The sequence below is a fragment of the Daucus carota genome, chromosome 8, assembly GCF_001625215.2.
Source record: "Daucus carota subsp. sativus chromosome 8, DH1 v3.0, whole genome shotgun sequence".
NCBI classification, from domain to species: Eukaryota; Viridiplantae; Streptophyta; class Magnoliopsida; order Apiales; family Apiaceae; genus Daucus; species Daucus carota.
In genome coordinates this window covers 30,964,950-30,975,904 of record NC_030388.2, presented here as the reverse complement: position 1 = coordinate 30,975,904, position 10,955 = coordinate 30,964,950, and the positions used below count along the sequence as shown (strand labels likewise).

General features: G+C 34.6%; 1 protein-coding gene across 1 annotated transcript; it reads left to right on the top strand.

Annotated features, from left to right (window-relative positions):
- Window positions 1-3,397: 3,397 nt before the first annotated feature.
- LOC108198556 (uncharacterized) lies at window positions 3,398-4,459 on the top strand. The gene has a single exon (XM_017366309.1). The coding sequence runs from the start codon at window positions 3,398-3,400 to the stop codon at window positions 4,457-4,459; it is 1,062 nt and encodes a 353-aa protein (XP_017221798.1).
- The last annotated feature ends 6,496 nt before the right edge of the window (window positions 4,460-10,955 follow it).

Below are 10,955 nucleotides of genomic sequence, written 5' to 3'. Positions count from 1 at the left end.
ATGATGACACGTATTAGTAAGGTCTCATTTGTTAACGGGTGGATCATCCCGTACTGAACTGGACGCTCCATTTCATTCTGTTAAGACCGTTTGTCAAGATTATTCACAGCTGAACGACAAGAGAAATCAGCTGGACGAGAGATGTTAAAAAATGTGTATGAACCATCCAGATAATCCAACGCAACATGTATTTCAATTTGCCTGAAAGATATCATGATAAATTTTTTTTGTCGAATAAAACAAATTTTTTTATCATTGAAATTTTAAGATGAAAAAAATTATATTTTTCCATCATAATTTGTATATTAATATATAAAATTTTAATAAAAAATATAATAGTAGTTAATAGTCAAAATTAAAATAAATTAATGAAGTGAAGTACTATAAAATATATACCTTAAATTTTTAAAAATTATATTAATTACATTCAGAACTTTTCAAAAATAATTAACAAACAACATTATCACTTTGGTTCAGATTAGTTATCGTTCAGAAATTTTCACTCATTCAGAAAATTTTGTTCAGATTTAACAAATGACCCCTAAGTTAATGATGATCTAGCTATACAGCACTAGTCAAAAAGTGCAGAGTAATAATAACACAGCCAAATTGGCTATTATTTTCTGGTAAAGAAACAATATAAAAGAAGAAAACATGATGATTAGAATAAATTTAAAATTAAGGAAAAAAGGGAGCCGAACCTATAGGCTTGCTTTATTTATTGTTGACACATCAAACACAAAGCATAGGAATGTGTTATTGTTTGTTCCTTTCTCATTGATCGATCCCCCCGCATGCACAGCGCCTGCGCAACCACCATCATGCTCGCTAACTCATCATAATAACGCAACAACATGGCACCGGTGAGGGATCCTGGCCGGTCGAGTCGGGCCGAGTTATGATCGAAAATGAATCGAATTTGATAAATTTAGGAGTCTTTTTTAAGAGAAGGGTTTAATATTTTTAAGTATGAAAATAAAAAATAGTTTTATTTTGTATGTTTAGACATTTTTTTATATTTATAATTTATCAGATATAAAATTATTAATATAGTAATATAATATTATAAATTACTTTTTAAAATGGTCTTTTATAATTATTAAAATCATTTCAAAAATAAAAAAATTATAAAATTTTGGATTTTCAATTTCCAGATTCTGATTTATAAATCGAAAATTGAATTATAATTTTTACACAAACAATAAAAATAAACTAAAAAATCGTGCTTAAGCCCATTCAAACACCATCTCATTTTATCACAAAAATTTTATGTTTAATGTTTTGAAGAACTGGATTGAGTCTTCTATATTCTCGGAAACTTGTGCTTAAGAGCACAGTCAAACATCACTTCATTTTTTTTTATCACTCAAAAATTTATGTTCAGTGTTTTGAAGAATCAAATTGAGTCTTTTATTGTACATATATGTATTCAAGCTCGAGAATGCGAAGAAAATGTATCACATTCGAGCCTTAATATTTATTGCACGGACTCAGTATTATTTACATTAAAATCTTAAAATATTAAAGAGTATTTATATCCCTGAAATATTCGATTTTTTTTTATTAATATTTCATAGTCCCATTTTGGATTTTGGGCTGTAACATTTCTCAGAAACGGAAATGCTATTTTCAGAACTGATTTTTAATTTCTAGAGCAAACAAAGTATGAAAAGATGAAATTGCCTCCGTGCATACAGCAAAAGAAAAAACACCAAGGAGGAGTAATTTTGTCTCTTCATGCTTTTTCAGTTCTGAAAATTAAAAAATAGCTCTGGAAATAATATTTTTCGGAAGAAATTAAGGTCGTAATATTAGCTGGGTATGCTGGTTGACCTAACATGCAGCACTCAAGTTGGAACAATTGTCAACAAAAACAGTAATAATTGAAGTGTGCATGAATGAATGAAGATGGTGAGCAAGAATAGCATAGATAGCTACAAGCTACAGACACAGACTACATATGTCACTGTAAAATGTTGATACATTCCTTCACTCAATTTCTAAATTGTCTGAGCACTTTTTTCCCACTCAATCATATCTGTGATCTATCTGTAAAGCCAAGAAGATAACTCACACTGGTGTTTGATGCCTTGTTTTCTCTTCACTCTTCACCTCTGTGTGACTGATAATAATGTCTCTCTATTCCAATAAAGAAAACGTAAATCTGACGCATATTTCTTGCTAGGCTAATAAGTGATGCATGCTGCACCCTCCCCCCAAATATTCTCATTTTAATATTATTATTTTTCTTTTCATAATAATAAATAACTTGAAATATTTGAATTTAATAATATCAACATCGTTCATAACATAACATGAGTCTAGATTCCTTGTATACGTATGTTAGCAGTATATGTTCAGTGATGAAAAACATTGAACATACTTATTTAGCTTTTTTTCTTCGTTGGACATGTACTGTTATCGTTCGTATGTTCTGAACGAGCTTCTTATACTCCATCTGTCTTCTAGGTAGTTGCGATTGGCACACATTATAAGACTTTTTCCACATATTATTCTATTTTTTTTCTAATTATAAATTTAATGTTTAAATATTTATAAAAGAAGAAAATTTTAAAAATAAGCTATAAAATTATATTCTATATATTTTTTAGAATGCTTGTTAAATAATATAATTTTTTTTTATAAAAATGAGACTATGAGAGGGGAGGAGGAGGGTATTTTCCCTTTATTTCAAAACTGCAGATAGCAAGAATGAGAAAACGACCATAAATTCAAAACAAAGCTTTTGTGAGCTTGACAAATTGCCGTTTAGAAAGTAAACAACACATGTCCCTACTATTATATAAACAGACACAACAGTATTTAAGAAGGCATGTTATCTCGACCTTTTGTCTCTGTGCACTCCCTGTTTGCAAATCTACCTTGTTTGTATTTTTCTTACTATAACTAGCCTTCTAAGATCTGCATAAAACCAAATTTTAAGGCCAAAAAATTTTCACCAGAGATTCTTAATAGTCCCCTACATGTTATCTGTTTCATTTGTCCTTTTCTTGAAATGCAGGGCTATGATATCTTATTAATTGTATATATATATCTATCTCTTTTCAACAAGTATCTTCTTGTAACACATAGCCACAGAGAGATTGGGAGAGAGAGATCACAGTTGGGAGCAAAAGAGAGATCATAGTTGGAGTGAGGAGGACTGGAGGAGAGGGTGAGAGAGATCATAGTTGGGGCGAGAGAGAGAGAGAGATTGGGAGAGAGATCACAGTTGGGGGAGAAAGAGAGATCATAGTTGGAGAGAGAGAGATTGGGAGAAAGATCACAGTTGGGGGAGAAAGAGAGATCATAGAGAGAGAGAGAGAGAGAGAGAGAGAGAGAGAGAGAGAGAGAGAGAACAAAGTTGTGATCTTATTAGCATCTTGATCAAGAAGTCATGAGAGAAAGAGGCAAGTCTGTTGAGGAATCCAGTGGGAATAACTATCCAGATTTTTATGCATATTCTTTCCCATGTAAAAAACACCCGTCTTCTACTTCAGTTGGAATATGTCCCTACTGTCTTAAAGAAAGGCTGATCAAGTTGGTTTGTTCAGATTGTGGTGAACAAAGGCTGTCTTCATGTTCTTGCTCTGATGTTTCATCCTACAGAAATTCTTGTAGTACTATGGAGATTGGAAGTGTTGGCAGAATCTCATTTCTGATTGAAAATGAGAAGACTGATCAGCTCAAAGCTGAAAAATCTGATGATGAAGTTATCATGTTGAAGAGGAGTAATAGTACTTGTACTGAAGTCAAGAGGAGCCATAAGTTCTGGAAGTTCGGGAAATTGTTTAGGAAGAAAAGGGAGAAACAGAGTGGTGTGTGTGAGAAAAGTGATATGTGTGTGTCTGATTATATGGGTGTTTCTAGATCAAGATCTCTGTGTAGTTTCAGAGGGAATCATTTCTTGCATGACCCTGATCATGAAAGCAGTGATTTTGCATTTTCAAGTGCTAAAATTTCTGATTTCAATGAGTCTGAGCCCAGAAGAAGTGGTTTCAGCAAAGGCCTAATGGATGTCGAAAGCGCGAAAATTTCGGACTTTTCTGAGCCTAGAAAGAGTGGATTCAGTAGAGGATTGTTGGAGCCTGAGGACTTCAACTTGAAGAAGTGTGTGTTTCCTGAGAGTGAGTTTAGTGGTATGGATGATTCAAGGTTTATTGACTTGAAGCTTGATTTATCATCCTCATCCGAGCCCAAAACAGAGGCGAAAACAGAGTACTCTGTTTCTAAGATGAGTGAATTTCCGATTTCGAGTTCAGATAACGGAAGAAAGTTTGGGAATTTGAAGGAGAACAAGATGGCTGGACATGGAGGATCATGCAGAATTACAGTGAATGAGAAGAGGATTAACAAGGGGAGTAAAGGGCAGAAGGTTTGGAGATGGATTTTCAGTCATCATCATCATGGTTGGAGAAGTGCAAGTAAGAAAGATGGGAATCAAATCTTGAAGATCTGAGATTAATGATCAAGTAACACAAGATTTATATTGTTAATTATATTTTTAGAAGTTAAATTATCAATTTTCAATTCTAGATCCTTAAGAATGAGCTAATGGAGAAGTGAATGTATCTGTTTATATTGAAATTATGTTGTTTCTTCCACTTTTTTGTTGTAATGGTATAGATTATGCTTGTGCTTTTGTTAATCAATGAATAATGATCAATTATGTATGCATTTGGCATTAAAGCTTGCTATCTCTTTTTTAATAATCAGGCACACCCCTCAATCTTATTTTTTTTCTTAAAATTCGAAATTTCGGTCTCTGGCCAGAGAAGTGAATATGATCCTATCTGATCAAGAGGTCATCGGTCATTTTTGTTTTTTTTGAGATCTCGAATTTGTGGAATACGGGATCAGTAATCCTTTTTATTTTTGAGATCTTTAACTTGTCATGTACTTGGGAGATAATATTATCTTTGACAGGTCAGTAAATGTTTATGTAATCAAGCTTTTGAAATTGATGAGCAAAGAAACAAAGTTATAAAGATTAAACAAGAATGCTTTGGTGAAAGTTAAAGATTTTGCAATCTTGGATCTTTAAATATGAGCTACTAGAAAGAGACACCATCTGTTCATTCATACACTTGCTGTGTTATTTTAATAAGCTGCCGTCCTGCTTAGTTGCTTGGTATTTAAGTAACTTGATCTTCTGTTGCTAATCTGGGAAGGCTGCATGTCCCCGCCAAATTCTTGTATACCAAGCCGTATTACAAATTATCCGTATTCTAAAATAGCGCGAAAATTCTTGTATATCAAGCCGTATTCCAAATTATAAATTAATAATATCTAATATATTTCGCTTAGAGCAGAGTCGACGAGGGTAAAATATTTCTAGACCATGTCTAAGAGTAGGGACTGTTTTTTTTTTCCATATTGATCATAAAGAGGTGATACCTCTATGTTAAAAAAAAGAGTAAGGAGCTGTTTCCGTAATAAACAAGACTCCTGTGTAAGTGCTTCAGTGTCACATTCGACACTACTCAGCAAGTTGGATCATTTGCTGAAATGTCTTTTCATCAGGCCTCCTCTCCTCTAATGATCTTTCTGGATGCAGTTGGTTTATCTCTGATTCAGCTTCCTCAGCAGCCTGATTGTTTGCTAGGCATATGCATATTTCATATTGCAGTTATCCATTTATTGCCACAATGCTGGCAGAATGCATTAGCTTATAATTATTCATCGGGGTCGATTGCACATACACAGTTGGATAACCGGGGTAGGTGTACACCATCAGTGACGCTCCTAGCACCGTAAATCTAATCCAATTAACGATCAGGATTTGATAGTTATAAAGCTCTGTTATACAACCGTGTACGTTTAATTGCTCCCTTCCATCTATCAGATTGGAGACTAAGTGAGTAACCCATTATCTCCAATCTTTTTCGTGCATTTAGTATTATTTTCTTTTGTCTATTTGTGTGGGCTGCTATTGCACCACGCAATTGTTCTTTACATGTCTGACTGCACAGAGTTGGTTCTACATAGAGACGAGTCCACCAATGTAAACATGAATTTGACATAATATTTTGTATATGATCTAACAAAAAAATCAACAGAAAGATAATTGTAATTTGTACATGAGTAATTAAATTTATCGCAGTGATTGTTAGATTCGTAAAATTGTTCTCTAAATTTTAACGTTAAAACTTCAATAAATGAAAATAAGTAAACAAAAATTGACAAATGAAATTTGAAGCTGAGCCATCCCAGCCTTGGCCCTACCGTGGTTCTGCCCCTCACTGTAGGAAAGAAAAATGTTAACAACTGGAATTTAAGGGTGAGCCATCAGTAGGCTGGACCTACGTACGGTGGCTACGCCGCTGTGGGCAAAGATCATTCAAACACGGTGGGCTTAATCACAGTCGAGGACTCGAATCTTTTCAAAAACAAGATCGAGTGATTCTGATATAATTCATGATCTATTACAAGTAGAAGGTGTTCTGGTAGGATTTTCGCCGACAGAAAAAAATTGCAGTCAGTCTACTCATGCTAGAACTTTATTCTCTCATTATCGAGATAAAAAGAGGATAACAACTAATACTCCCTCCATCCCTCTCTCATTATCAAGATAAAAAGAGGATAACAACTAATACTCCCTCTGTCCCCCTGAGAGTATACGTTCACGTATTTTGAGACTCTTATAAAGTATAGGAGACATAGGGGTAATATTTATGTGCCGTTCCTAAAAATAAGAAAATATGTCAATAGACTAGCTCAATTATGAAGTGATCGTGTAACACAGCTGCGTTACATGATTCCCCACACATTTCTTCCTCTAGAAGGAGAAGAACCGAAGAAATTAAACGATATTACTTCTTCGCCTCCCGACTCCGAGTACAAGACAGTAGTAGTGCTTGAGGAAGACGATGATGACAACGACAACGATGGAGATAAACAAGCTCGACAATAAGGACATGTGACATGGCCATAAGACAGCAACCACTTGTCTAGGCAAAGTGCATGAAAAAAATGTTGACACGAGAGTTGCATAATTTCATCACCTCGTTTGAAATCCGATAAACAAATCGAACATTCTTGATCACCTGATCCTTCTGCTCCGTTTTCTTCGTACCTGCTTCGTGTTAGTCCATCCGGGTAATTTTTCTTGATAATTTGCCGCGACAAATAGAGAAGCAAGTTCTTGATTCGAATGAACCGAGACTTGCACTTGTGGCTGATGCAGAGAACAAGGGCTAAACAGAGGAGGAGGATCTTGAAAATATTGTCATCTGGAAATGATTTCAGCATTTTGGTGTTTGATGAGGTGCATGGTTTAAAATATGTATCAGCTTTGCTATATATGAAATCAGATAGAAAGAGTGAGTGAGCATGAAAATGAATTGTTATTGGTAGGTGGAACATTTTTCTACACCAGACAGCCTCTGTTGTTTTATATGATCCCCTCGAAAGAGAGACAAAAATAAGAGCATTTCTATGATCGGCACCAAGGATGTCAATTTTGTCATATAATTAAATTTATATATTTTTTCTATTACACATGATTTTTAGTAATTTTTTATAAAAAACGTTTCAATATTGATATTTCTGGATATCAACTTCACATAATATATTCATGTTCATAAAACTATGTTATGTATTGTTAGGTCCATACACGGATGTAATCGAGCCGAGTCGAACACTATCAAATTTTAACATTTTAATTTGACATCACATACTAACAAGAGTGTTTTGTCTCTTAAAGACTTTTTGTCAGATTTGTCAGAGATATTTTAACAACTTCAATAATTGTTATAAAAAGGGCTTCTAAATACCATGGGGTCTAATAATTCTTTCCGTCAAAGTAAGGATCCTAGAGCACAATGTGCTTAAGAATTACTCGGAATAAGCATGGAGGTCGTGTTTCGCAACTTATCCGAACACGTAGAGAGTGTTATTGCGCACATTTTGCTATATGTGTGGCGTTCTGCAACCAAGAATCTTACTTTTCTAAGTGGAAGAAGATTTGTACAGTACCTATATATTCACAAAGTCACACATCCTATGCGCCATATGTACTGAGGTTGTTCGGAGACATGGTCCAAGCCCGGTGAAGAAATGAAGCCAACATTGTCTGACTTTCATGGTTAAGATTCGACAAAAAAGAAAGAATAAAGACTAAGTTAATGACGTATTTGGGAACCTGGATTTCATTTGAGATTCTGGATTTGATCAAATAATCTGTTTGAGAATTTGGAATCCAGACATTCAAATTTTAGTATAAATATGAGAATTTGAAATGACAACTCAAATCCCGTCATTTGAAATAAAATACATGTTTCCAAACGGCCTCTAATGTTAAGTGAGTGAAAGATAGCTTTATGACGAGAGGAGGAAGAGTCTATCAAATTGTGACTCTAAAACAAATAAAAGAAAAGGATTCTCTAGTGTCACCCCAATATTCCACGTGGACTGGTTCTCAACATGAAATTTTGAAATACAAAAAAGCGAGATAGACGTTTAAAATGGAGGGAGTACTTGCAACATTTTCACTAGTTAATACTGTATTGATCATGCATTCAGCCTAGCATTGTTGCTGTTAAGTTGCAAGCTACTACCAAATTCACAGACCACTGATAGAATTCACTCTAATGCTCAATACACAAAGTTGGATCTAAAACAATTTAATCTGATGCTAGTCAATGGACAATGCTATTGCCTTCCCTAGCTCCTTCACTCACCTCAGTAGTTTAATCTGCAGAAAAGTAAAAGTATGACAGGCTCATGGCTATATTAATGATAATTAGAAACCAACCTTTGCTAATCACTGACAAATGTAACTAAGTTACCCCAACTTGAGGGATGTATCCAAGCCTTCGTAGTCGTGTGGAGGGCAAGTAGAGGTGGTTGCAGACGCGGAGGATGGACTGACACTGTCCTCGTGGATTATGGTTTGCGAATCAGCTGAGATCAACTTTCCACCTCCGGAGATCTCCATTATCTGTTTTTGTTAGCATCATGGTTTTCATTAGCACAAATTTAAGCATACCTAAACGTCGAAGAGAGGGGAAATGTCAAGACATAGATGAAGAAAAATTCTACATGATGTCTTAGTCGATTGTATTCCTCCTTTAGTTGCATTCCCTGCATATGTTTCATAAATATATGAAAATTAAACAAGAACGAGATGCAAAATTTCTTTGAACTGTAAATTAATATGTCAGTGCTTCGCAAGACATGTTTTTTGCTGACCTTCTGTTGTAGAGACTCGATCTCTGTCATAATTTTTATAAGTTATAAAAATTGTGAGTTTTGCTCTGAAGAAATAAATACAAGTTGTTGGTTCTATCATTGCAGTGATTGTGATCTTTCGTTTCATCTTGAATTCTGCTTCCAAATGTCATGTTATCGCTACTACTCAAACGTCAAGTTTGGGGCTACAGATATTGTTATACGGGAACTCCATCGTCACAGCCTCAGATTTGTTTGCCGGTCCTTGGATGCACACAATGTAATGCCTTATTCTGTATGAGCTGTGCTCAAAGAGTAGATGTTTTTGCTAAATTTGAAAGAAGTTACTTATTGTTTAAAGTAAAGAAGTGGATTATAAGTAATAAGCAGGTTATGAATTGTAAGTTATTTAAGTGTTTGGATAATTTTAACTATGTTTTGTAATCTAAAGAAATAGGGTGTTAATTAGAAAAGATGACCGAAAAGGAGAAGTTAAAAGACACTAGCTTTTTCAACTTCTTACTTCCGTTTTTTCACACAAACGAGTTAAGAAAATCAGAAGCCGACTTCTAACAAAAAGAAGCCCACTTCCTCTTCCCGGCAGCCAGAAAGGCACTAGCCATTCTTACAAAGATTAATTAGTTAATCAAGTAGCTAAACTCTCGAGTGACAGTCTAATGCAGGTGCAATTTACATGAGATCCCAAGAATTTCTTCGTCTGGGAGAAGAACCGAAAAAATTGAACGACAAAACCTCGACGTCTGAACCCGAATATAACACCGTACTAGCACCAGACGATGGCGAAGGCGCCGCTGAAGGAAACAGAGAAGCACGGCAAAATGGACAAGTGCAATGACCATAAGAAACCAACCACTTATCCAAACAAACTGCATGAAAAATATGATCACAAGGGAGTTGCATAATTTCACCACCTTGACTAATTTCACACAAACAAACCGAACACTCTTCACATGCATTCTCGCCCACATTCACGTACCTGCCTTGTCTTACCCCATTCGGGTACCTTTTTTTCGAGATTTTTGAGAAATAAAGAAGCAAGTTCTTGATTAGTATCAACTTATGGCTAATGCATATCAGAAATGCTGTGAAGAGCAGGAGAATCAAGAAGATATTGGCTTCTGAGGATAATTTGTGATTCATTGTCATATTTGGTGACTTGGAAAATCAAGTATGTTCATCTGTTTCTTTATAGTGAGATGAATTCCGTGTTGCCCCACAATTTCTATCTTCTTAACTTGTCTCAGAAGAGACATCAAGTATCAAGCAAGCTAGTCAATAGTGGAATGATTGTTGCATTGGATTACCAGTGCAAAACAACACAATTTTAGTAGTGTACATTCAATAGTAAAAAGCACGTGACATTTTTAAGAATGAGTCCGGATGGATACATGCATCAAAAATTTAGAATTAAATTATTCAACAGTTTTTTTTATTGATAGTATGTTGATGTTCTCATATTCGCGAAGAAGAGCGTGAGATGAAAGAAATCCTAATTAATTTTTTGCTGATAAATACTGTAGGAGCTCTCCAACCATACAAAGTTCTTAGCTAAAAAATGAGTTGACATACTAAATATAAAAAATATAGCCAAACTGTTGAAAAAATCACATTCCATGTCAAATATAAAAAATATAGCCAACACTACTATAATGTCTTACAACAAATTATACATAATGTTTTACAGGTTCAATTTAACCAATGATTATAGCCAAATTTAACCAACGATTATAATCGATCTGTATCAAGAACTGAGAAATTAAATT

What these genes read in the sequence shown, in the direction of transcription:
- LOC108198556 (XM_017366309.1), top strand. Translation starts at nt 3,398, where the DNA reads ATGAGAGAAAGAGGCAAGTCTGTTGAGGAATCCAGTGGGAATAACTAT.